The sequence below is a fragment of the Pteronotus mesoamericanus genome, unplaced genomic scaffold (assembly GCF_021234165.1).
Source record: "Pteronotus mesoamericanus isolate MK-2021 breed Mesoamerican mustached bat unplaced genomic scaffold, CSHL_Meso_final contig_40, whole genome shotgun sequence".
Lineage (NCBI taxonomy): Eukaryota > Metazoa > Chordata > Mammalia > Chiroptera > Mormoopidae > Pteronotus > Pteronotus mesoamericanus.
The window spans coordinates 4279744-4307470 of NW_026555150.1; the positions used below are offsets into that span (position 1 = coordinate 4279744).

The 27727-nt window shown below is 37.4% G+C and overlaps 1 protein-coding gene across 1 annotated transcript in view; it reads right to left on the minus strand.

Annotated features, from left to right (window-relative positions):
• Nucleotides 1-27727, minus strand: part of TENM1 (teneurin transmembrane protein 1) — a 368853-nt gene that overhangs the window by 323614 nt on the left and 17512 nt on the right. The window contains exon 2 of the mRNA XM_054576998.1: nt 15580-15818. Within this exon, the coding sequence (XP_054432973.1) occupies nt 15580-15818 (239 nt within the window). The remainder of the gene's footprint in view (nt 1-15579; nt 15819-27727) is intronic.

Sequence of the window (27727 nt, forward strand, 5' to 3'; positions counted from 1 at the left end):
ATTAATGTTTGATATTTGCCATTCTTGGCCTAGGACTCTGTCTTCAGTCATCATACAAGTAATCTTAGGAAGGCGTAATACATTTTCTTTGTCACAGCCACTTTTACTTTGGTGTAAATTACCTTCTTACATGGGTTGCAAGCTTCAGTGCCTACCCAGAAGGAATGCAGGTAATGATGTGAACGAGTGAAGAGGACGGGATGGGTACGCCGACGGACTGGGGAGTTCATGGCCCTTTTGGGAGCAGCCCCTATCTAGCTCCAGTCACTGGCTGTCATATTATTTTTGCCACACAGAAGACTAGAACAATGCCTGGCACACAGGCGCTCAATATATGGGTGGGCAAACGGGTGAATACAGGTGTGGGTATACCAGATCTTTATATGTTTCAAGAGATACTAAAAATTTTACGTCATCTAGAGATTTTTATATAAAATCTCTAGGCAATTTTGTAAATTAGTTGACAACATTTAACAAATTCTATGCATGCTGAGCAAACTCTGTCCTAGTTCATCGGACTCACTTCTGAGTTTTGAGTTTCGTTAGGGAGTAGCAAGCAGAAGTAGGCTCCTGGTTTTGGGGATAGAGCAAAATGGGAGATTGAGACTGTGGGCTTTGGTTGTGGAAAAGAACAGAGGTGGAAGTTTCAAGTAGTGACTGAGCCCATGACTTTGGCCTCGTTAGCAGGAATGCTTCTGAGATAGTCAGCGACTAACTATATATTTTTGTTTCTCTCCTAGTTATACAAATCTCTCTCTCTCTCTCTCTCTCTCTCTCTCTCTCTCTCTCACACACACACACACACACACACACACAACACACACGCTATTAATTTCCTATGAAAATAGGACTGTTTTCATCAGCTTGTGAAGTATGCTAAGTAATTCTGTTTGTTTTGGGCCAAAAGACATACCTACTACAGATCTCTATAAGCTTCTCATTTTAATGAAAGTATATTCATACATTTAATCTTGATGGCCCAATGAGCCTTTTATTTTTAAAATTTAGCTTTCTCCCTCTCTGTTGATAGGTTCTTGTCTCTGCATTTTATATATTACTGATTCAAATAATTAAATTGGTGGCCACCAGCAAGGAGAGCTATGCTGGTTAATCCACGGGAAGAATTTGGTAGGGGAAACCAAAGTAAAAATAACAACAAAAAATACATGCAGCAGACAAGAACAGAAACCAAAGATACTAATGGTTTGTTTGGGTTTTGTTCTATCTTGGAACAGGCTGTGTTTTAGGCATGACAAAGAAATGATCTATTTGTACCATCTGGCTTTCAAATACTCCCACAGCCTTCTATGTTGGTAAATCTTAACTAGTGCCATCTCTGCAAGATCCTATATGATAATTCTTGAGCATTTGCTATGATAGCCTGGAGCAGTGCTCAGCATGTGCACAGTTTACCACATTTTCCCACTGGCATAAAATTTTCACCCCCCTGAAAGCCAAATAGTTCAACTAGATTCAAAAGTCACCTGACCCTGCAATTACTTATGGACTTACGACACTGCCGCTACCAACAAGGTAAAAAATATAAGACTTTTTGACTCTCAGCTAGGTGGTGGGGAAACTACCGAAGTTTTGATAGCTTCAGAGGATTTGGATTCATCAGGCTTCCATGTGTGGAGGCAGCACATGATCTTTAATTAAAACAGTCCATTTGAAATATTTCTACTCTCTTTCATAGCACAGTATACTGGTTTCTAATTTCTTGACAGCTCTCTCTCTCTCTCTCTCTCTCTCCCCCTCTCTCATGCATTGTGCGACTAGTATTAGCTTGGTTGCTTGTTATGAGTAAAATCCAAAATCTGGTATCTTCTCATTCTATGTAATATTATTTTAATTTTAGCTCCACAATTTTATTAATTAATTTTGCAAAGTATTTGGAGATATAGTGTACAGAAAATATACAATGTAGTGTTGGCCATATTTAATATCTATGTTTAATCAAAATTAAAATTTAAGATAAAAGGGAATCTAGGTTCTTCCCTCAGTAAACGAACATCAAATCTGAATTAAGAGTCTTGTCTACACACTAAGCAGCAGGGCTATTATTTTTGATTTGGTGAAACCTATGAATATCAAAAAAACAGAATTTTCCTCTTCTCTACCAGGTGGTAAAACAGCACAGATTGCTTGCTGTCATAATCACATTTGTATTCATTTTTGGCCACAGCCACAACTAGTGCATCTGAGAGCTCAACAACCTCCTCTGATGTTCTATGTACATATGCTAGCCTTCAGTTTCTTGATTAGGACACAAAGCTCCCTTAATATAAAAGAAATGAAACGGAATCAAGAGCTCTCTATAAAGCATCTTGTCTTTTCTTCCAGCTAAGGATTTCCTGTTTCACACTGAACCTGACAATCAGACATTTGGGACTCTCACGGGCAGCAATCCCTCTAGAAGTTAACTATACTATGCTATATAAGGTCTACATTAACTAGATTGGCAATGCTATGATAAGGGCTTTTTTTTTTTTATCCTCATCAGAGGAAATTCTTTCATTGCTTTTAGAGAGAGGAAAGAAGAGAGGAAGGGAGAGAGAGAAACATCGATGCGAGAGAGAAGCATCTATTGGTTGCTTCCTGTATGCCCCCAGACTGGGGATCAGACATTCCTGGGCTGGGGGTCGAGCCTGCAACGGAAGTATATGCTTTGGCCAGAAATCGAACCTGCAACCTTTCGGTCGCAGGATGACGCGCCAACCAATTGTGCTGCACCAGCCAGGGCTATGATGAGGTTTTGATCAGCAGAAATTTCCAGTGGGTAATCTTGGATTCTCTTAATTTGTTCCTTATTATTCCAGGGGTGAAGGAACCCCAAGGAAGGAGATCTTGAGAAACCACACTGTGTTCTGGAATTCCACATGGGTCTTTCCCATATTGGAGGGTCTAATATAATTCAGTGCTTTCAGTGAAATACTATCCGCACTTTAGTGGGCTTGTGAATCCATCCAGGGATGATCTCCTTGGGGGATATACCTGGCCAAGAATCTAGCCTTCCCAGAGCAAATGGTTAATCTGGAAAGAATTCCTCCTTTATGCCTCTTAACTAGGTCTAAAATATATAGGGGAACCACATTTTTGTGCTTTGAGTTAAATCTATTCTGACATACTACCCTCTGAGCATCTCATCCCAGCTATTCAGTTTGCTTACAGTCATCGCTACCCTACAATATCATTAGGATCTCTGGACACTTGGAACCATCTCTTGTTTCTAATGCCATTAGTTTCCTCCCACTACTTTCTTTCCTTACTAAGTTTGATTATATGGCTCATCACTTCAAAAACTTTGTCACCAGCAACTATAATTTCCTTTTTCCTTTTGTCTTCTTGCTGCACTGGCCCTGCAAGCCTCCACTTTGGTGGCAAACAAAAAATAGTCCTTATTTCACTTAATTGCTCTTCTTGAAACACTCTACATATTTGGTCTCCCTACCTGAACCCTTTACAAATATTTTCATCTCAGAGCTTCTTTATGCTCTTAAAAATTACTGATGATGTCAGAGATTTTGCTGATGTTGGTTATATCTCTCAAAATTTACTGTATTGGAAATTAATATAACTTTTACAAGTATTTATTTATTAATGCATTGACTAAAAAGAATAAAACATTACATTTTAACATAAATAACGTATTTTATGATAAATAATTATATTTCACAAAGTCAAAAAATTAGTGAGAAGAGTTGCATTGTTGTATGTCTCTGAATATCTCTTTAATGTTTGTCTGGCTTAATTGAATGCATAAGGGGGATCCTCATATCTGCTTTTGTATGCAATCTTTTGTGGTATCACATATTGTATGAGCTCTGGAAAACAACACTGTACACTCATGAAAGGATTATAGTGAAAAAGATAAATAATGTCTTTGTGGCATTATAAAAACCATTTTACTTTGCAGACCCTCTGACAGGTCTTGGGGTCCCTAGTGGTCCCTAGACCACATATTGAGGAACACTGTTCTGTTGCCACCATCTAATGGTTTTCTTCCATCCTCTCCAGGTGCTCTTTCTTAGTCTGTCCACCAGATTTTTGATTCTCAACCTCCTTAAGTATTAGTATTCCCAGAGTTTCTGACTTTTTAAAAAAGATTTTATTTATTTATCTTCAGAGAGAGGGGAAAGGAGGGAGAAAGAGAGCGAGAGAAATATCAGTGTGTGGTTGCCTCTCAAGCGCCTCCTACTGGGGACCTGGCCCACAACCCAGGCATGTGTACTTTTGGTTTGAAGGTTGGCACTCGAGCCACTGAGCCACACCAGCCAGGACGAGTTCCAGCCTTCATATTCTTTTTTCCTTTTACTCCCACAATTTTGGCTGTCCACAAAGGTAGATGCCTCTAAAGTTTCAGTACCAGACATTTAATAAGGTACTAGGCACCTTGACCTGTGTGTATATTTTCACTCTTAAGCCCCACATTCTATCCACATTCCTTCCACGTTCTATCTTGGCTAATAATATCACCATCTACCCAGTCCGTAAGCCAATAACAACTGTTCTTTCTTCTGCCATGTCTAATCAGTGACTGAGTCAAGTGTGTTTTATCTTCTAAGTTCTTCTTTTTCTTCCCAATGATATTTCACTTAATTAATTTAGTTAAAAATTTTACATTATAGTTGACATTCAATATTATTTTATAATAGTTTCAGATGCACAGTATAGTGGTTATACAACTATATAATTTGTGAAATGATTTCCCCCGATAAGTCTAGTACCTATCTGTCACCATACATAAAATAGTTATTGCAATATTATTGATTATATTCCCTATACTGTACTTTACATCCCATGAGTATTTGTGTAACTTCTCACTCCCCTTACCTTTTTCACCCAGGACCCCAAGCCTCCTCCATTCCCTCTGCTCCTTCTCTATTCCCAGAAGTTTATGCTCTCACTCACCTGGATTACTATTATATTCTCTCAATTTGTCTTTATGATTCCATTTTATAAACCCCATCATCCTGCCTGCCAATTCCAACTTCCCTAATGCCATTAGGACGACTTTTCTAAATGTAAATCTGGGCAAATAATTTTCTTGCCCTAATGAAAAACCCTTTAAAAAAAAAAAAACACCTCACCATTTGCTCTTGGAATGAATGATAAATTCCTTACCATAGCTTAAAGGCCTTTCATGATCCGTTCCTGCTTACCATCTTCATTTCCTGCCATCCTCCCACATACTCCATGGTTACTTTCTCAGGTTTTCCAATATATCTGTTTTAAACAATACATAGTGTGCCTTTTCACCTCTCTGTAAAGGGTATACCGCTAAGCCCCAAATGAATATCTCTACCCTGTAAAATGTCACACCTCAGCTGGCTGTGACTAATCAGATATTCTGTTGGTCATATTGGCTCTTCCCATTCTGGCCTTTCTGTGTGACAATTCAGTCACATTTTTGAAGTTTAAAATGGGTTAACTTCCTATATGTTTCAAAGCCATCGCTCCAATTTAGTTTATTCATGTTCACTTCAGAGTGAGTATAACTTAAAGGCTTATGCAATGTGAGTCTAAAAATATTCATATAACATACACGTATTATATATACATATATAATTTGGAAGGGGAGAAACTAAGTTAAACAGAGTGAAGGTTCTTTTATGCAACAAAATTCAAATTATTTAATTTGAAATCAGAGATTTCTCAAGAGGAAACTTTTTTTTTTAAATTTGCAAGACTGATTCTTGCTGTTCTTAAATTTCTTAAGTATGTAAAGCTCCAAAATTACTCATATGCTGCCCAGTCCTCTTTTACTGTGCCTTGCAGTTGATTTTTATTTATTAGACAAAGCCTTATTTTAACTTCCCTGCTAAAAAAAAAGTGCTAAATGGGAAGTACATAGTATGGTGGCTGTCTCTCCTTGAGACAACAGAATAATCTTAGTGCTTCGTATCCATTACTCATTCACAAAAGAAATTCTCTAATTCTATGTCTTAAATCCACATAGATGCTAGAGTTCCAAGGAAAACATAAGTACAGTATTTGCCTTTCATTAAAATGCCTTCGTTTTTACCAATAGGTGCTAATTATAGCTCTGCAAATTAGTCCTATGTGACACAGGTTCTTCCTGTCATTTTAGTACGTTTAATTTGGATTGAATTTATGCTTTTATTTATGACAGGTAAAAGTGCCACTTAACATAGCAGGGATAAAACTCATGAAACCCATTACACCAAAAAGTGATGTCATATGAAAATATAAATCTTTTTTAGAGAAGAGTTCTGATAAATGCATGGATGGCAGATTTATAATTAGACTGAAATTATACCACCATTTCCCAGATCTCTGCTTAGAGAGATAGCTAGAAAGCTGGTAGATTCATAGGTAGGAGGCAAAGTCAATGCGGATGCAGAAACTGCCATCATTATCATGAATGGATCCATAAGAGTGAACTAGAAGTAGTAATAAGTATTAAACGTGACACCAAAAGGATTGATAATGGTCTACAGGATAAAGGAAAATGCTTTTTAGCATTTTGTGCTGAGTCATTTCTTGAATGTTATAAGCTATAATGCATTTTAATGAAAATGTGTTTCAACCTAGATAAGGTCTCTAGATAAGAACACAAAATCATTTGGAGGGTCAAAACACCAAAGAAAAGGGAAATTCGTAAAATAAAGACAAAGTTACCAATATATGAGGCTAGGCAGAAGGAAACAAGAAACCCATTCGAGGATTTCTGTGAAATATACATTCCACCTCTAGAAAAACTGTCTTAGATGACTTTGGGAAGAAGAGAAACAAAAGTAGTCCATGTTAGGATAAATTATATGCTCATTATGCTTGTCTTGGCTCAAACTAATAATCCTAATAATAATCCTGTTCCACTAATAATAACCATTAATCTTTATTTAGATTGTTAAGCAATGTCCGGGATGTTTTACATGCTTCATTTCATTTAATTAAAAAGAAAATCCACAATAAAGGTATTATGAGCATTCCCATTTTATAGATGAGTAAGTAGACTGAGACATTAATGAAGCTGCTAGTTAAGGGAAAGACAGTTTTTGGTATTATTTATCGACATTTAGTAAACTTTGTGTGAGGGGGCATTGTTTATTTAGAGTCAGTGGGAGAAACTCCATTTCTATTCTCTCCTTTAAAGAAAAATCTAAATTTTTTGAAATCACAATTTGCCATATTCTATTTTATTTCTTCCCTGCCTTGTGAGGTATTTGTACTTTCTTTGTGAGGAAGGCAAAAGGAACACACTCCATTCCTCTCTTTCTATCATTTTCAGCACTTTCTTACTCCACTGTAATAACAGCCCCAGAAAGTAGGGCAATTTGGACGAGCAGAAAGGAAGCAGAAGAAAGCACTAGAATCACTGTACTCAATTTTGGTGAAGACAGCAACGTGAGGTAGGCCCTTTGTCCTCTTGAACAGCCTCATCCCCAAACTTTCAATCAAACAATTAGGCTCAATATTCTCTCTCTGCAAATTCTGTATTAATATCCATTCTGGGTAACTTTGTACATGGGGGCTACATCGTATGGCATGGCAAGGAGATTTGCAGACTGATTTCATCTGCAGAGTTTGGACACTACCCGCATCCCCTGAAGGTGGTATGGATTGCTACTAATTTCATGGCAAATGAAAAGGAACATCGATGTGATTAACTGATGACACTGGGTTTGAGAGCCAGAAATCCCTACTCCCCAACTCATTCATCTGAACAGCCCACTTGATCCCCAGGACAATGTATTCCTGTGAGTTTCTATTGCTTCTTATACAAACTGCTGACTGTAGAGAAACTTGATCAAAACATCAAAGATTACCAGAGAAGCCAGTGTTTGTGCCCTTCACAGCCATTGATGAAGTACCTTAACCTCGCCTTCTCTCGATGCCTTGCATATGGTCATCTGTCTTCCTGACTACTACTTCATATGGCTTATTTGTAAATTCAAGCAAATGTGCTTCCAACTGGCACTGATACATCACTGATGCCAAAATATCACAGAGGATGAAGCATAAGGACATATTTTTTGATTCAGATGGAAAATATTACAGATTTATGGGAAAGCGATGACAATAGCCATTCTCTGATATCTTCATATAATCAGTATCTTTCCATGCCTGCCTTCACCAAATTTTATGACCTCAAAACTTATTCAAAGGAATATTTTCTTGCTGATCCAAAAGGTATAGTGGGGTAGGTGTGGGGATGGGGCTGGTCTCTTAAACAGCCCGGCTCTGACTTTTCATGTGCTGGATTTCCACTGCTTTCCAATGACCACTTACAGAGCCATAATGCACAGCATGTCTATTGATGTCCCATTGATATCGATGTGATTTTCCCTGGTGGAATGAGGGCAGCACAGCATACAGCCATTAGTATCTAAAGGTTATGTATAATGGATAATAGAGAAAAATGAAATAGCGGAAAGGAATCTGCACAGGAAACAGAAGCAGTAAATAGTTCCAGTGCAAGATTTTACTTGGGTTATACAGCAACTGCAAAGGAGGAGTGAAAAAAAAAAAAACACAATAACTCCTATAGATTTGGCAAGAGTTGAGAATTAAATGGTTTCATATTTTGAAATATAATACTTTTCAAAATTTCAAGCACAGAAAGCCATTTAAAAGTCATCTTGTATGTTACGATTCTTATGTGGTATCTTTTACCCGAATGACTATTTTTGAATTTCTTACTTTACCCTTCCGAGGTGGTCAGCAATATGGCCCAGATGGGGTAAATCAAGGAAGAGATTTTTAACTGATTTATCCAAAGTCATATAATGTCCAGTTCATGACAGAACTCAGAGCAAAGTTATAGTGTTTGCCTTTAACATCTCTTCATGTTGAACCCATTTGACCTACTCTACTAGCGTTTAGCCTGACATTTCTGTGTCTAAAATATCTTACAGTAAATGATTTCAATAAATCTCTCTCACCAATCAACAAATCTTTACTTGTACTCCCCATTGCAATGGATGACCTGGGAAATCCAACATAATTTGTAATTTATTAAGGAAAAAATTGCCTGGTGGATTTCTTTAGTATACTGAGAAGTAAATGAGCTGCAGAGTTCACAGCAGTACTAGAGGGGCTACAAGGCTTAGCGCTCAAGAGCATGTGACTAGAGTCAGTCGGCTCTGGCCTAAAATTCAGGATCTCCACTTTTTACTGCTGTGATCTCTGAATCTCAATGTGACATCTATGTGATCTCTTACCTTTACTGTGCTTCAGTTTCCTCACTTACGAAATATATTTAATACTGATACCTACCCTTAAAGATTGTTGTGAGAATTAAATGAGCTAATACAAGTAAAGTGCTTAGCATAACTCAGTGTTTATAACAAATTTTTACTAACAGGGCTGCTATGTACCAGGCACTGCTCTTGGTGCTGAAGTATAGCCACGAACAAAACAGTTAAGTCTGACAACCAGTGAATTTTAGTAGTAAATAATAATTATAAAAACGATAATGGTAAAAATAATAGTAACATTTAACATTTATAGTATAAATATTATGTTTTCGGCACTATGCCAAGTGCTTTAGTTTTTATCAATTCCTTTAATTCCTATAACAACCCTATGCCTTAGGCCCATTTTACAGTTGAGGAAATTGAAGCCTTAAAAGTTTAAATAATGTGCTGAAGGTAACATGCCTAATAAGTGGCAGAGATCTGAAAAATCTATGATCATAACTATTGCACTATATTGCCTTACTGTCATTATAAACTTATATGCCATTGTTTACCCTATAAAAAAGGCAGAGTAATAAAATGAATACATATATAACTCAGTTAAACAGGTTTCACAGTACATAATACAATTTTTGATGCAAGAGTGGCCATTATAATAAAGTTAAATAGAAACACAGGTTTGAACGCAGTATAAAGCTACTGATAAAGAGCTTGATATTACCTGGATTTGTTTATACCTGGGGTTAAGTCTTGGATCTGAAACGTTATCTCTCTATATAGTAAAAGTTAATAAAAGATAACCTATCTGATAAGAGTTTGTCTCATAACTGAACAAGAACATTTTAAAGGACCTCTAATCTATTTAACGTTTTCAAATTTCTCCTTGTATTGAATGATTCGATATTAGTTTGTATTACAGGACATTTTCATTCCCCACCTCATTCCTTCAGCATTATTTCTAAATACAGTTATTACAAAACAGATAAACAAACATGTTGGGTTACGCTGAAATGTCTGAGATAAAACACACATTTTTGATATTATAGGGTAATATTATCCACATTTAATAGATGCATAGTTCAAATAAATTCAGATTGTATGATGAAAATATACAAGACCTAATCACAACCATCAACATAGGCCATGATCCTCTGCTGTTGACTTTATCAGTGGCTTCTCTACAGACTATATCTGATTATTTACTCACCATACCTTGTTCTATGACTCCTGTAAAGACCGATTATGTGAACTTTATTGTTCACATTTTAAATAAATCAGAATCAACCAAATTTAGTTTATTATTTATAATTATAGGAAAATCTAAATCCCTTTTTGTCTACCTCTTAGAATCATATTCATCGTATGTTTGTAGGTAATTCTGCTTCAATTAGGAAATCGGGTTAAATGTAAAGGAAGTTATTAGTGACATACCTGGATAGAATTTTTTTAAATTTATTTATTTGTTTAAATTTATACATCATGTTTATTCTATTACATTCGCTTCAATTTTTACCCCTTTTCTCCCTTCCACCCATCCAACCTCCACCTCCTACTCCCACAGTCAATTCCCACTCTGTTGTCCATGTCCACGGGCCATTCATACATGTTCTTTGTCTAGTCCCTTCCCCTTCTTTCCACCATTGTCCTCTTCCCCCTCCCCTCTCATCACCTTCAGTCTGCTCCATGTTTCCATGCTTGTGATTTATTTTGTTCTTTAGTTTATTTTGTTGAATAGAGTCCACTTATAGGTGAGATCATATGGCATTTGACTTTCAACAACTGGCTTATTTCACTCAGCTTAATATTCTCCAGTTCCATCCATGTTGTCACAGAGGTAGGAGTTCCAGCTCTCTTTTTCTTTCTTTCTTAAATGTAGATGGATTTTATTTATATTTTAAATGTCAAAGTGAATTATAAAATATTAAAAAATTTAAAAACCATTATAGTCTCAGCAATTAAACAACATGACACCAGCACAGAAATAATCAAGTAGATCAATGAAATATAATGAACATTCTAGAGACAAATGTATATATCTGTCTAACAATATATGATTAAGTTGATATACCAAATCAATGGGTAAAATAAGGTTTATTCAACAAATAAGGTGCATGGATCACTATTATTTGAAATAAAACAAATATAGAGCCTTATTTCACACATTATACAAGAAATATTCAAGTGAGTTAAAAATCAATATGTAGTCCCAGCAGGGGAATCACTGGATCAAAAGGCAGTTCCATTTTCAGCTTTCTGAGGAAATTCCACACTGCTTTCCACAGTGGCTGCACCAGTCTGCATTCTCACCAGCAGTGGACTAGGGTTCCCTTTTCTCCACAGCCTCGTCAGCACCTGTTGTTTGTAGATCTGTTTATGATGGTCATTCTGACCGGTGTGAGGTGCTACCTCATTGTGGTTTTGATCTGCATTTCTCTGATGGCTAGTGATGCCGTTCCCCTGCTGGGACTATACCCTAAGAATCCCAAAACACCAATTCAAAAGAACCTATGCACCCCAATGTTCATAGCAGCACAATTTACAATAGCCAAGTGTTGGAAGCAACCTAAATGCCCATCAGTAGGTGACTGGATCAAAAAACTATGGTACATTTACACAATGGAATACTACGCAGCAGAAAGAAAAAAAGAACTACTACACTTCGTGACAGCTTGGATCGAACTCGAGGGCATTATGCTAAGCGAAATAAGCCAAGGGGCGAAAGACAAATACCATATGATCTCACCTATAAGCGGAACCTAACCAACAATACAAAGTTGCAAGGAAAATAAGACCAGCAACACTGAAAGGAAAAGAAACCAACAGAGACAAGAGGGAGGGCGGGGGGGGGGCAGGGGAAAAGGAAGGGAAGGGGAAAGTCAAGGAACATATAGCAAGGACTCATGGACAAAACCAAAGGGGAAGAGCTGAGGGAGGGGGCAAGGGAAAGTGGTGGGGGGAAGGCAGAGACAAATGAATTTGAAAAAATAAATTAATTTAAAAAAAAAGAAAGAAAAACAAACAAACAAAAAAACCCCCAAAAATCAATATGTAGAATCTAAGGAGTTTTTGATGAAAATAGAACTAATATTTTTCATGACCTGAAATATAATATTCAACCCCAGAAGCTATAAAGTAAATATTAACAATATGACTATGTTAAAAATTTAACTATATAGTAATATACATACATAAAAAAAGTTAAAAGACAAGGGATGGAATAGAAAAGTACTTGCAACACATCTAAAACATGGTTAAAAGGGTTTTTTTGGGCAGGGGGGAAAGTTCTATGAACTTTTAATCAATAAATGGATAAGATTACCAAAAAGTCATTCAAAGTTTTTTTTTTAAATAATAGAAAGAGGCAAGAAATATACTAAAACAGGTTAAGTTTCAGCAAATAGTAAAGGAACAATTAAAATAACATCATTTTCACAATCAGATTAATGAGTATTAAAAATGTTGGTAATATCAAATATTGGCAACTCTAAAAGGAACTGGGTATTCATAGAAACTTTTTCCTCATCTTAAAGCAGTCCCTTTAGCATATTTTGCAGTGCTGGTTTGGTGGAGATGTATTCTTTTAGCCTTCTTTTGTCTGGGAAATTCCTTATTTCTCCTTCCATTTTCATTGAGAGCCTTGCTGGGCAGACCAGTCTTGGTTGCAGGCCTTTACTTTTCAACACTTGGAATATTTCTTGCCATTCCCTTCTGGCTTGCAGTGTTTCTGTTGAGAAGTCAGCTGCTAGACATATTGGCACTCCCTTGTATATTACTACCTATTTCTCCCTTGCTTCCTTTAGGATTCTCTGTTTATCCTTGATATTTGCCATTTTAATGATGATGTGTCTTGGACTGGGCCTCATTGGGTTCCTCTTGAATGGGACCCTCTGTGCTTTCTGGACTTGTGTGATTTTTTCTCTCCTCCAATGAGGGACGTTTTCCATCATGACTTTTTCAAACAGGTTCTCTATCCCTTCTTCATCCTCTTCTCATTCTGGTATCCCTATTCTACGGATATTATTTCTTTTCAGGTTGTCCTGCATTTCCCTCAATGCCTCTTCATGCTTTTTGAGTCTTTTATCATTTTCTTGCTCTTTCTGGGAGCTTTTTTCTACATTGCCCTCCAGCTCACTGATTCAGTCCTCAGCTTCATCTAGCCCGCTTTTGATTCCTTCGACTGTGTTCTTCAATTCAAAAATTGTATTCTTCATTTCCTCTTGTCTCTTATTGATAGTTTCTATGTCCTTTTTCATGCTGATATAGTTTGCAGCATGTTCCTTGTATTTTCCCTGTAGTTCTTGTAATTCTCTCTGAGCTCACCGAGCTCATTGAGTTTCGTTAGAACTGTTGTTTGGAATTCAATATCTGATAGTTTACTTACCTCTGTTTCATTTCGTTCTCTTTCTGGGGATTCCTCTTTTCCCTTTGAGTGGGACATATTTCTTTGTCTTCCCATTATTTGTGAGACTCTTCTTTTCTGCTTCTGATTCTTAAGTTGGTATGTCTTGATTTCCTTACTTTCTGGTGTGAACTTCTATGGTAGGAGACTGCTGTTTTCACTTTATGGATCTGCCTCTGATGATATCAGATGTCGTCCCTGTGTGGCCTTAGGCAGTCTGTTCGAGACTTCCAGTAATCTACTCTTTGTGACTTTCTCCTTCAGCTGTTAACCTACTCACTCTGCACTCAGCAGGCCGCCTTAGACAGCTAAGGGTGGGGCAGAGTGCCTCCTGGGGGCGGGGTTATTGGGTCCACACACCCTGCTGCCATATGGAGGAGGAGTCAGCGCTTGGATCCCACAGGCTACTCTCTCCATTTTCTCCCCTAAGCCTCCATCCCCAGTCTCTCCACAAGCGTTGCCAGACCTCTTGCGCCCCCTTTAGCCAGGGATCTACTGTCTGTGGCTGCCACTCTGCACTCAGCAGGCAGCTTGGACAGCGCAGAGTGGGGTGGAATCCCACCTGGAGGCAGGGCTATTGGGTCCTTTGACGCTGGTGCCGCTCAGGGGGAGCGGTCTCTGCCTGAGCAAGATGGCTGCTGCCGCATGGGGGATGAGTCAGCACCGAGATCCGGCTGGCTACTTTCTCAGTTCTGTCTCCAAAGCCTCCTTCCCCTGTCTCTCCTCAGGCAACTCTAGCCCACCCTTCCGCTGCCTTTGCTGGAAACCAGGGTAAATAACTGCAAATAAAAATTTATGTGTTGGCCCTTTAAGCAGCTCTTTGTGTCTCCAGCCTCCTGTCTCTGGCAGAGAGCAACCCTGCTGCTTTTCGCAGCTGGCTGTTTTCCGTGCACTTTTTGGGTTCTAGTGCTGTGGGCTAGAGATCCCTGCTTTTGGTTTAGACCCCACTCTCTTCAGGGGATTCCAACTGGCCGTTTCAATATCTTTCTGGTGTTGCAGCTCGTGGGTGCCCCGCCCGCCTTTTCAGGTCTGTACTGCACTCCAGTACCAGTTAGATTGCGGTACAGCCGATTCTTCTGTGTCCGAGGTTACAAGGCTCCTCTCTCACTATTGTTCAGTTGTTTGTTCCAGGTGATTTCTTCCCAGTTTAGTTGTAATTCCAGGTTGGTCCTGGGAGGAGGTCAGTGTGACTTCCACTCACTCCTCCGCCATCTTGATTCTCCAGAATTTTTTTTCCTACCATGATATTCTATTCATTCTAGGAATAGTGCTTCCACCAAATACATGTTTCTTAAGTTAATTTACATTTTAGACTGCAGAACCACTGGAGCAAGGAAATTAATGTTCAGTCAAAATAAAATGCCATCCAGAAAAATCAATACCATTTGCTATCAAGTGAGGGTGCCTTTAATCAGGGTGACTGAAGAGTACCAATATTTTTCTTAAAAGTAAAAACAGTGCCTCATGACCCTTTTCTCCTTTACTTTCCCAAACACAGTAACCGCACAGTTTTGCAGCCATTTATCTTGTAGAAATAAGAATACATTTTTAAAAGTCCCAGCGTACAACTCTGAATCCTTGGAAAGAAATTAGGTACTGGATTTTCTGATAGCTTCCAAATAAGTACTACTTTAATGAAATTGCTACCTGAAAATTCAGTAGCGCTATTATTGTTTAACTATAATTTAAGAAGCTATTGTAGATTAGTACTTATGACTTCTAATGAGAAAACCATAACAACCTTTTAATTGAAGGGAAAATGGTTAACTACAGTAATTGCAATCAATAAGATTGTGTTAGCAGTATAAATATTTCTTTTCAAAGACCATTTCATACTCTCCTTAGCAGTATTTAAGGTTTGAAAGTGGAAAAAAAACTAATTAGAAATCCATTTGTTATTTATAATACTAAGCCTTGTCTCAAATTTGTAGGACCCAGAGTTGAGAGAGAACTACTCCCCCACACCAAAAGCAAAACAAGACTTTGATTAAGAAGAAAAGTGAGGCGTGGCAAACTTACCGATCACATAGGCTAGTAACAAGGCCAAAGTCACAGTGATTGCAGTGGCGCTCAAGGCCGTGCACTTCCAATTGCAGCACCTGTACGGTTTGTTAAAGGTAAACGCAGGTCTGGAGAAGGTGCTTCTAGGAAGTGGCCTGGGAGGGGGCGAGTACACGGTATTGGACGTCAGAGGGTAGTTCTGGCTGGCTGCACTGAAGATAGCGGAGGAACCAGATCCATGTTTGAACAGGAAATGTCTGTGAAAAAGAAACAAGAAATTGGGCTTTTACCAATGCAGTTGCAACAAAAACAAAAACTCCACTAATTTCAATCAGGCTTTGACAAAGTTCAGGGGAACTTCGAGGGGCTCAACGATATTTTCATATACCTAAGATTGAACTTCAAATTGCCCTTGGTGTGTGTCTCCCTCTTGTTTTCTTTTGTAGACCTTTAAGAGGAAGAACAAGGTTCTCTGTTTACTGCCTTGCTGTTTAGTGAATTTCTCTCACTCTGAGGGTTAAATTCCCAATGATGTGATTTTCTATACTCCTTTTTGTTAACTATGATACTCAAGAATTGATTCAAAAACAGAGTAAGTATCATCAGGCATTTGGTAATTTGAATGGCCTAGTCTATTTTATTCACAGACTAGCTTGCACAGACATTTTCATCCAATATTTTATTATAAAAATTGTCAAACAGGCAAGTTAAAAAAATTTATGATGAACAAATATACACTCACCAACTAGATTCAACGGTTAACATTTTATCACATATCTCTCCATCTTTCCATTCCTATCTTCATCCATCAGGCCATCTTAGTTTCTAAGCATTTCAAAGTTGTGTACATCAGTACACGTCCTTTCACATATTTCGACTTGCATATTATTATCAAGAGTTTAATATATTTATAGATTTTTTTCAATGTAGAATTTATACATGACAAGTTTGGCTTTTTTAGATCCCACATATAAGTGATATCATACAATATTTGTCTTTCTCTAACTTATCTAAGGATAATTTGCTCAATGTCCATCCACAAACTTGTAAAAACAGAGAGTAGAATGGTCAGTGAGGTTGGGGGATATAGGGAAATAGGAGAGACATTTAAGGGCACAAATTTGCAACTAGTAGATAAATAAGTCCTGGAGATATAACGTACAGTATAGTGATTATAGACAATGTCACTGTATAATAAACATCAAACTTGTTAAGAGACTAGATCTTAATTATTCTCAAGACAAAAAAGGAACACTAATTATGTGAAATAACAGGTGTTAGCTAACACTACAATTGCAGTCGCATTGCAATATGTAAATGCATCAAATCAAGGTGCTGCACACCTTCAATTTATACAATGTTATATGTAAATATATTTCAATTAAATATTGTACACAATCAAATGCACAAATTTTAAATGTACGTTTGCTGAGATTTTGATAAATAACAATAAATTATGAAACCCATACCCCTATCAAGGCATAGAACATTTCCATTACCCAGGACATTCCTTTCTACCTATCTAGGTAAATCCCTGCCCTCGACCCTCAGAGACAACCATTATTTTCCAATTTTTCTACCATGCATTAGTTTTGCCTATAACTTCATGCTGCTGTCAGGTTTGAATTACTATATGGGAATTACTGATGGCTCATCATTATTGTAACATAGATATTTCATAGATAGTAGTGATTTGTTCACATGGAAAGGGTAGCCAAAAACAAATAAGTGAAAGTATATTTTGGGAGGCATATACTTTATACTTACTGAGTGCTAAGTGTCATGTATTGTGCTAAATACATTGTCTCAGTCTTCACTTGTATGAAATAGGCTACATTATCCTCATTGTACATTTAAGGAAATAGAAGCCTAAAAATGTTAAATAACTTTCCTAAATACACCTAGCAGGTGAATGACAGAGTCAAAATGCAGGTCATTCTGGCCCTGAAATACTTAATGTTAACTGCCCTACTGTGCCTCCAGGGGCAGTAAAATGCACTGCTAAAGAAAGCACATTCCAGTGTTACATTTTAATGCGTAACAACACAAAAGCCCTCTACTACGCAAAGAGCCAACATCACTTTGTACATGTGATATATGCCCCAAACCATAAATCATCAAGATTATTTAAAGACTGACTTCTAGCTTCCATTTTTAAAGAACAAAAGCATACATGAGGTCTGTCTGGAAAGAGTCCACCTATTGCTAATATAACAAGAATATTAGTGCGACATTGGTGTAACCTGGCAACCAAAGAGAGTGGACTGGAATGCGCATGTCTGAACAATGATGACTTCACTGTACTAGTCAGTGGGGTCAGCAGACAGTTTTTAGCATGTGTACTGTGTGGCCATGGCATTCAAGATGACTGAGTGAGTAGAGCAATGAATTTGCATCAAATTTTGCATTAAGCTTGAACGTTCCTATGAGAAAACTATTCAGATGATTCACAAGGCTGCAGCTCTGGGCAACTGGTGATTGGCAGCTTCATCATGACAACACACCTACTCATGCGTCACGTCTTGCATAGAATTTTCTGGTGAAATATCAAATCACCTAGGTGACTCAGCCCCCTGACAGACCAGATTTGGTGGCCCTGAGACATCTGGATTTTCCAAAAACTAAAATCACTTTTGAAAGGGAAGAGATTTCAGACCATTGATGAGATTCGAGAAACTACAAGGGAGCAAGCCGATGGCAATTGGGAATGCTGTGTGAGGTCCCAAGGTTGCCTACGTTGAAGGGGACTGAGGCATCATTGCCCTATGTGCACCGTTTCTTGTATATCCTTCAATAAATGTCTCTCTGTTTTTCATATTACACGGCTGGATACCTTATGACCAGACCTTGCATATGATTCTCACACTGCAGTGGTGACCATCAAAGTCCCACATAAGAGAACCCTATACAACCATTACAGATTGTGTTGTAAAAAAAAAATCTATTCACTAGAAATAGTCTTGACAGATGTTACTAAGTGAAAAAAGGTTCACGTCAAGATAGTATGGGCAATAAGATATAATTTTTAAATTAAAAAATGTATATTCTCATGGAAAAACAGTAATTTGTGTTACCTTTGGATAACAAGGGTATTTTTAAAGTTTTATGTCTTGAGCTTATATTGTTTTTGTAACTAGTATAAAAAAGAATGGGGCAAGTGAAAAAATTGCACTGGCTAACATCAACCACATGCACAGTCGGCTTTTTTTATGTGATCGTGATTTATCAAGCATCTAGAAAGTCTAGGCACCAAAGTTAGTACTTTATATGCATTATTTTGATCCTCATACATATGTGAGGTTGATTCCATTATTCTAGTTGTAGAGATAATGAAACTGAGATCAAAAGGGGGTTAGTTGGAGTAAAGTAGTGATTGTAGTTTTGTAGTTATCATAATAAAGATAATAAGAAGTAACATTCATTAAATGCTCATTTGTGCCAGGCATTGTTCTAAATACTTCACAAAGTATTATATCATTTAATCTTTACAAGAACCCTATTATGTAAGTACCACCAGAGAGATGAGAAAACAGATGCACAGAGAGATCAAGTAACTTGTCCATGGTCCCCACAGCTAGTGAGTGGTGAAGCTGAGTTTCACACCCAAGCAGTTTGGCTACAGAGCTATGCTCTTACCCACTACACTACATTACACTGCACTAGGGCTATGCAGTTAGTGAACACATTAAAATTTGAATCCAGGCCTGTTAAGGCACAGAAACATGTTTGGTATTGATTTTGGCATGTGGGTTATACTGGACTGAGCCATGCTTTTGGGACTGTTCCTTTGAGACCAGTGACAAAAATGTAAGAATGATGGCGACAGAATCAGAGTTGGAAGGGATTTCAGAAATCATCTAGTAGCCTAACACCTCATTGTGCACTTAGAGAAACTGAGGCCCAGAAAAGAAAAGTGGATTATCTAAAAGTAACATAGGTAGTTTAAAGGCATGAATGAACTTGTGATTGGGACTTCCCAAATAGTCTATTTCCATTGCCCCCTGCTACCTGCCAGCCAGTCTTCACTAAATTAGCACCAGGCTCTAATCTGCTGAGTTAACTGAACCAGGCTAAACAAATACACTCTGGTCCTGCAGTACTACATGATACATGTCTATTGTCCAGCTCACATGTTCTTATAGTAACTTTTAAAGACCATCTTCTTGGATGAATGGGGAAGCACTCCAAAAAAGGTACCCTATAGTTGTTGAGAACCTAAAGAAGTCATTGCTGCTCCTAAAGGCACACAAATTTCTCCCTGAATGGAGAATCACTGTACTTTATTGAAAAAGTGACAAAGCATTATACCCCTTCCATTTGAATGCACTTCCTTTTTCAGCCCTGAAATAATCTCTTCTATGTTATAAGTGGATTTCTTCTTTAATGTCTGATTAGTTCCCCAATCTGTGTTTTTCCCTTTGGACATTTAATTGACTAGTGAGCAAAAATGATAGCACTTTGCAGACAGCATACTAGGGTAGCTTCCCCATCTCCCCACCCCTGCCCTGTGGTTCCTCTGGAGGTGACAAATGTCACGTATTAAAGATCCTATACAGCAACACTCTGATTTGTTCTGATGGGATAAAACAGAAACCCAGCAGTATGGGGCTCTTTTATTTAATGTTTGAAGATAAAATCTGCAATCTTTTGCATATTTATGAAGGAAACCAATTGGATTTCTGAGACATCATAAGTGGCCCAATATGTTGGATATTGATTTGGTTTGGTATAACATTAAGAGGTAGAAGAAAGACAAAGAAAGACAGCATTGTTGGCTATTATGATGGCAATTACAAGCAATAATCGATATCCCTGAGCACTGTAATTTCATCCTGATATACACCAAAGGATTTCCAAATGCAGTTTCATAAGTAAAATATTACAGTATAATGAATAAATTCAACAGTCACAGCAGAGCAACATTTAAACTAATTCATATTTGAATGGAATCCAAATCACAGTCCTCAGTGAAGGGAGATAATAAAATGAGTTCATATACTAAGATTCTTGTTTTCTTATTAACAAGCTCAGATTAAAATTCTGTACTGAAAGATCTCTACTTTAGTGTGCATCCTGAAAAATAGCAATGTAAATACTGTGTATTGTCATAGGCTTTGCAGTCCATTGTTGGAAAGCAAAGCTACTGCTTAAATGTGTTTTCACAGTCCCTGAAAAAAAAAGTAGCCGCATAAAGACAAATGCACAGTGCTAGACTTCAGCTATGTGCTCATAAAATCAGATCATCTGTCTAAGCACATTGCTTTTCCCTGGGGACCTGAGGATATACTAAAATGTTGCTATCAATTTCATACAATTGGGTTTTTTCCACAGAGCAAATGATAAAAATGCAGTTCAAGAGTTTATGTGTAAGTAGTACTCTCCCTTGCATCTGTTTTAATATTCAAGTTCAAATTTAAAAAGGAAAAGCAAGATATTGCCAAAGGAAATGGGCATATAAGGAAATTGAAAAAAAAATCTTCAAGACTGATGAGACCCAGTGGTGGTAAATGGGAATATAATAAATGCTCCTGTAAGGATTTTAAAATCATCTATAAAGAAAGGGAAAATGTACTCTCTCTTTTTAAAACCCTCACGCTACATAATTCTGAGGGTATCTGTTAGCACTAAATAATGTGATATAATGTGGCACTTAAAATTCTATAGGAAACAGACAGAAATCTACAGCTTTGTAACAACAGATGCATAAATAACCAATGAATTTTTTCTTTTACATCTTGTAAACATACTTATGAGAGGAATACCTAAACCTGTATTCCCTTAGCTATAAGCATCTGACTCATTTTTATACCTAGAGGAAGGAATTCAACTTACTTTCAGTTAGAAGCTGAGGTTGATTTTTAAAAAAATTTTTCAAACTCTTCACTGAAAAGCCTGGAATCAATTATTAGGGCCAAGTTACATTCAGATAGAATAGTGGAATCTAGGTATTTAAATATTCTTTTTATAAAGAATGTTTATAAACAATGGATGCCTCTGGAGTGTATGTCCTTGAGGGCAGGGCCCAGGTCTTCATTTCCAAGTATGCTCTCTGATACTCCGAAGGTATTTTTGCGATTTTGCAATTGGGATAGTACTGGCATAGCTCTTTTTAAAACCATTTTGTGACTTTTATTCCTTCTCCTATTTTGATCAGAATGCACTTTACTGTGATAAAAAAACCCACAAAACATACAATTTACCATCCTAACCATTTTGAAATGTTCAGCTCAGTAGTATTACATGTATATATATTGTTGTGAAACAGATCTCCAGAACATTTTCTTCTTGCAAATCTGAAACTCTAGACTCATTAACAAACAATTTCCCTTCTTCTTCTCCACACAATTCTATTACAACCACCAATTCTATTTTATGTTTCTATGAATTTGACAACTTTAGACACCCCATGTTAAGTGGGATCATATAGTATTTGTCTATCTTTTTATGATGGGTTTATTTCAGTTAACGCAATGTCCTAAAGGTTCATCCATGTGCAGTATGTGACAGGCTTTCCTTCAGGTTAACTGATAATATTCTATTGTCTATATATTATATTTTCTTTATCCATTCATTTGTAGGGAATTGGGGCTGCGTTAAATTTCTGGCTGTTGTGAATAGTTCTGCTAAGAACATGGTGTGCAAATATCTCTTTGAGATCCTGCTGTAAATTCTTTTGGATATTGAGATTGCTGGATCATACAGAAGCTCTATTCTTAATTTTTTGAGGAACCTCCACAGTGTCTACTGTATGAGGAAATACTGTATGAGAAAATAGTGGTTGCACCATTTTACAATCCCGCCAATGGCGCACAGGGGTTCCATTTTCTCTATGTTGTTGTTCACAATTATTTCCTATTTTTGTGATAGTAGCCATCTTAATGCACATCTCATTGTAGATTTCATTCATATTTCTTTGTTGACTAGTGGTGCTGAGTATTGTCATTGGCTTAATGGCTGTTTCTGTATCTTCTTTAGAGAAGTATCTATTCAGAAGTATTTATTCTTATGTTTCTAAAAACACAAAAGAATAACAGAAAATGTCATGCTGGATTAGCCCAATTTTCCTCTCTGACAAGAATAGGCAGTTTTGGTTTGTAGAAAGACGTGGCGGCTGGCCAAGATGTGAACCTCAGCATCTCTAGAGCTCCCTTAATAGCTCATTCCTGATACCTCCTTCTTGAGTTTAAACTTCAGTACCAGCTTGGACAACCTTGTGGGGTAACAAATTGTCTTCCTCCATTAAAAGCTACAAAATAAAGGATTTAATTTTACTTGTCCCAGGGCTCCTTCTTCCAAATTTTAGGCTACCCCATCCGTACGCCCCCTCCAAACCTTATACACTAAGTGTTCCCAAAATAAAGTCTATACTCTCTCCATGTCATTCATAAATTTTAAGAGTTTTTACAAAGATTTGCAGGATATCTATCTAAGCCTTAATTTCTCTAGGCTTAAGCTTTAGTTCTACAATCTATTCTTAAATGGCAAAACTCTTATGGTCTAGATTGGTATTTTTGTGATTTTGCAATTGGGATAGTACTGGCATAGCTCTTTTTAAAACCATTTTGTGACTTTTATTTCTTCTCCTATTTTGATCAGAAACAATGGATGCCTCTGGAGTGTATGTCCTTGAGGGCAGGGCCCAGGTCTTCATTTCCAAGTATGCTCTCTGATACTCCGAAGGTACTCAGTGAGCATACTGACTTGTATGATGCCTTTGCTTCTTCCAAAAGGCTCTTGATTCACTGTGCAGAATGAATGAGACTTGGGGACTCTAAAATAAGTGTTTCACTTGTGAGCAGCTCTCTCTCGATATATTGAATGTAAAAGGACAACTATATGCTTTCATTTCGTTTTCCAATAATTTAAAAGAAACAAAAGAGTCAAAGACATATTTGATTCACACATAGATAGAGACTAAGTTGACAGCTCTGGGGGTGTGGTTAGGGTGGCAGGATTGAGCAAAAAGGAAAAATGACTCATGAACATGGCCAACAGTGTGGTTTGTTGGAGGATGGATGAGGAGGATATAAGGGGGATAAATGGTAATGGAAAAACGCAATCAAAATAAATGCTTGAAAATAATAATCATTAAAAATGACCACTATTAAAGATAATGGCGATAGCAATTGCCATTTACTGAACTCTACTGGTGCCAGGCACTGTGCTAAAACATTTTGTGCTTTTTTTTCTTCACCAAATCTTCACGATAACCCTGTAAGGTAGATGGTATTATCCACATTCCACAGTTGAGGAGGCTGAGGATCAGTTATTAAGGTAAAATTAATTTCCCAAGGTCACACAACTATTAGAGCATAAGCTACTCTCATCTAGCTTATTACATGAGAGTAGCTTATGCTCTTATATTACTGGAAATGTCTGTTTTTCTTATTTACTGCTGTATCCCCAGCATCTACAATGGTGCTTAGCAAATAGCTGGTGTTCAATAAATATTTTTAAATCCATGCATGAAACTATAAAACCCAATCACTTAACCACTGTGCACATATAAACTTAAAATATCACTGTTATCACCCATAACGTTAATCATTAAGGTAATAAAACCTTAATTCATACGATCACCTGGCATTTTATCTTAAAAAAAAAAAGATTTTATTTAATTACTTTTAGAGAGTGAGAGGGAGGGAGGAAGAAAGGGAGAGAAACTGCAATGTGTGGTTGCATCTCGTGCACCTCCTGCTGGGGACCTGACCCACAACCCAGACATGTGCCCTTCACTTTTTACAATGAATATATATAAGCTTAGTATTCCATGGAATATGTGTTTACAGAAATATTTCTTTCAAATCTTAAAATTACAGAAATGAGGACATGTTAGGGTGGTACATACTTATAAAAGAGAGCTAGCTGTCATGTATCCCTATTTAGAATATTGGGACAACAGAACATTTTTCATGCAAAAGTATACCAGATTTTCTTATATAAATCTAACACTTCTGTAACAGGATATTCAAAGATAAATTGGAGCAAGGAGTATAGGCATATGTATATAAATGGTAGAGAAAACAAATACTACTTATTCTGTAATGTTTTGACCAAGTTGCTTTAGGAGACCTAAAATAAATTAAAATAAACACTTATCCTCCATTTTATGATAATGACCTTTCAAGTCACCCTCTCATTCTCTTTCTCAAAGTTGGATCAATGTTTTGTAGATACAACTTTAATTTTAAAAGTGATGTTAAAAAAATCCTATACCAGTTGAAGGATAAATATCAAATTAAGTTTTCCATTAATGCAAATGTTTCTATATTAAAAGACTCCAGACAATATGTCAAAATTATTTACTTCGTTAAGTAAGCTGACCATTTTTTCCTTCTCTTTTTATTTAATAGTAATTTAGGGCCTAAGATATTGTGTAGAACCTGTAATCCTTTCAAATCAGAAAAAGTTTGGAATGCTATGGGTAGATGAGGTCTTCAGTCCTCTTAAAGTTTTCTACATCTTCTCCATAAAAGACTTGTGGAGTTCCACCCCATAGTTTTCAGTAGTTCATTTCCCAACAGGGACCATTTTAAATGAGAATAAACATATGACCTAGGCAAAAATTATGAGGACACATTTAAAACTAAACCAGATCCCAAATGTTCTAGGATTTTTAAAAATTTCTTCATTTCTTAAAGAAGTTCAATTGTATATTTCCCTTTGCCAAAAGCTCTGATCCCAATTTTACTCAACAGAGCAAACTGCTGGTTTTATAGAACTGGTTTCACTGGTTATCTGGCTTATTTATTTATTCTTTTTAGATGAGTGGGTAGTGGGCAGAGTATTAAATATCCTGATTGTCTTTTTATTCATTCTCATTTTCTATATACATGTACTCTCATTGTTTATTTTATGGAGGCAGTTGACATGGTATACTTTTCTGTATCATTTGTTTTTATTGAATTGTAATCGACGTTAGTAAGGACATCTTGCTTTAAGGAAATAACACTTTGAATTAATCACAAAGGAGTACAATAAGGACAGAACCTAAGAGTTTCCCACTAAGCTCTTCAGGCTGAAGATCTAGATTAACATTGTGAGCCGCTTCTGAAAGCTGTTGATCAACATTTGCCTGATGTTAGCTTTCATCTCTTTGAAAGTCCTAGGCATACATACATTAAAGACAAGAATGCTTTATAATGCTGTAAAATAAGAAATGTCACTCAAGTCAGTACTCTAACCTATCCAGCATAACATTTCTTTAAGGGACAGACTGGCAAAGGGCATGGCTGTCCTCTGAAATAACAGCCTCAAAATTGAAGATGTGGCCTGAGGCAGACAATGTCCACTCCTGACCAACATCTATGTTCTCCTTTCTTCCCAAGCACGCAAACTGACCACATTTCCCAGCTGTCATTTCTATTAAATATGGTTACGTGACTGAGTTCTGGCTAATGAAATGCGAAGTGTGAGCACAAGTGGTATTTGACACTTCCAGTCTTCACCCCTAAAAACCTCCACCAATTATCCTCAAGCTTTTTCCTCACCTGCTGGTGAAAAGAGAGCAGACTCAAATATGGAATGAGCCTAGGACATTCATTCCATGGAATATTATAAAGTCATGAAAAACACTAAGAAATTTTAACCCCATAAGTTAGTAGATATGCTGATCACTGTCTCCTTGCACAACGCCCTGAAATGAGCATCCTTATCCATGACCTGACCAGCCCCACTCCCTGATACTTACAGCCACAGTTAGTTGGACCAGAACTGCAGAGCCAGCCTCTGAAACAATCATATTCTCGTATTCTCTCTCTGCCTCTCTCTCACCTTCCCTATGTCTATCTCCATCTCAGAAATTTAGACACAGAAAGCCAGTCAGCTGAGCGAAGCCAAGATGCATGGTCACACGGATCCACAGCTGGGGTTAGAGCATAACAGGGGGACAGATAAAGAAATCCCACCTAGAGTGAAGACTGAGAAGAGAGCATATATGCAGAGAGAGGCAGAGATGAGATAGCATGTGGTGCCAGAAACAAAAAGAACAATGAAGAGAGTTCCATTGGTCATTAGGCCTCTGATTGCCCTTTCTTTTCCCTGTGAGCTGATCCTGGGTCGTTTTTTAATTAATTAATTAATCAATTAATTACTTAATTTTATTTTATATTTACTGTCGACGCTTTTACAGATGTCCCCACTTCTCCAACCTCCTGTGAACCCTCCACTTTAAAATTTCAAAGTATTTATTTATTTATGTTTAGAGAGGGGGAAGGGAGGAAGAAAGAGAGGGAGAGAAACATCCATGTGAGAGAAAAACATCAATCAGTTGCCTCTTGTACGTGCCTTGACCAGTGACTAAACCCACAACCCAGGCAACTGAGCCACGCCCGTCAGGGCGCCCACCTCCATTTTTAAATTCACCCTTTTTGCTTGATTTAATTTTAAAGAATTTCTTTTCCCATTAACCAGATAATTTCTGAGGCAATAAGCAATTTTACATGTTGGGGGGAAAAAAACATAATTCATATATATGTAGTACAACCACAGCCGTGTGCTGTTCTCTCCCACACAAAAACAAAATCAAGTACAACTCCAAACTGTACTGCACAGAGATCTGATTTAGAAGAAAAGATACAGAAGTTTTAATGGTCATTGTATTTGGGTAAGATAATTTGTAGTTCTTTTTCTTGGTGATTCCCTGTGGCTTTTGCTCCTCCTTTTTGAAATGAGAGGGCATTAGTTTTACAAGGCCTTTCCCGATCAGGCCTCTGCAGGTCTCCCTGGCTCACTACTGCTATTGTCCCCAGTGCCCTCTAAGCTGCGGTCATCGGGTCTCACGCGCGGTTTCCCAAATGTGCCATTTTCTTTCAGGCTTCTATGTCCTTGTAAGCACTTTAGCAAAGAACAGTAGCAGAAGAGCGGAGAAATGCCCAAGAGTAGTGTAGATCTAAAGTAAAGGCAGGAGAGAGAGAATGAAGAATGTAGAAGGGAAAGGAAGAGAATAAGAAAGGAAATTTTACAGATAGGTAGATGGTAGGTAGATAGACATGGCTATATATGCAAGGGTAGAGGATCATGTATTAGTTGCTTTGGGGGCCACTTTGGCCTCCCTTGCTGTAGGCTGTCTAGATCTGATCTAAATAGCAATCATACAATGTGTTTTTCCCGCTTTTTGCATTCTCGGAAAACAAGCCAATCAAGCGTATGTACAAACGGGTATATA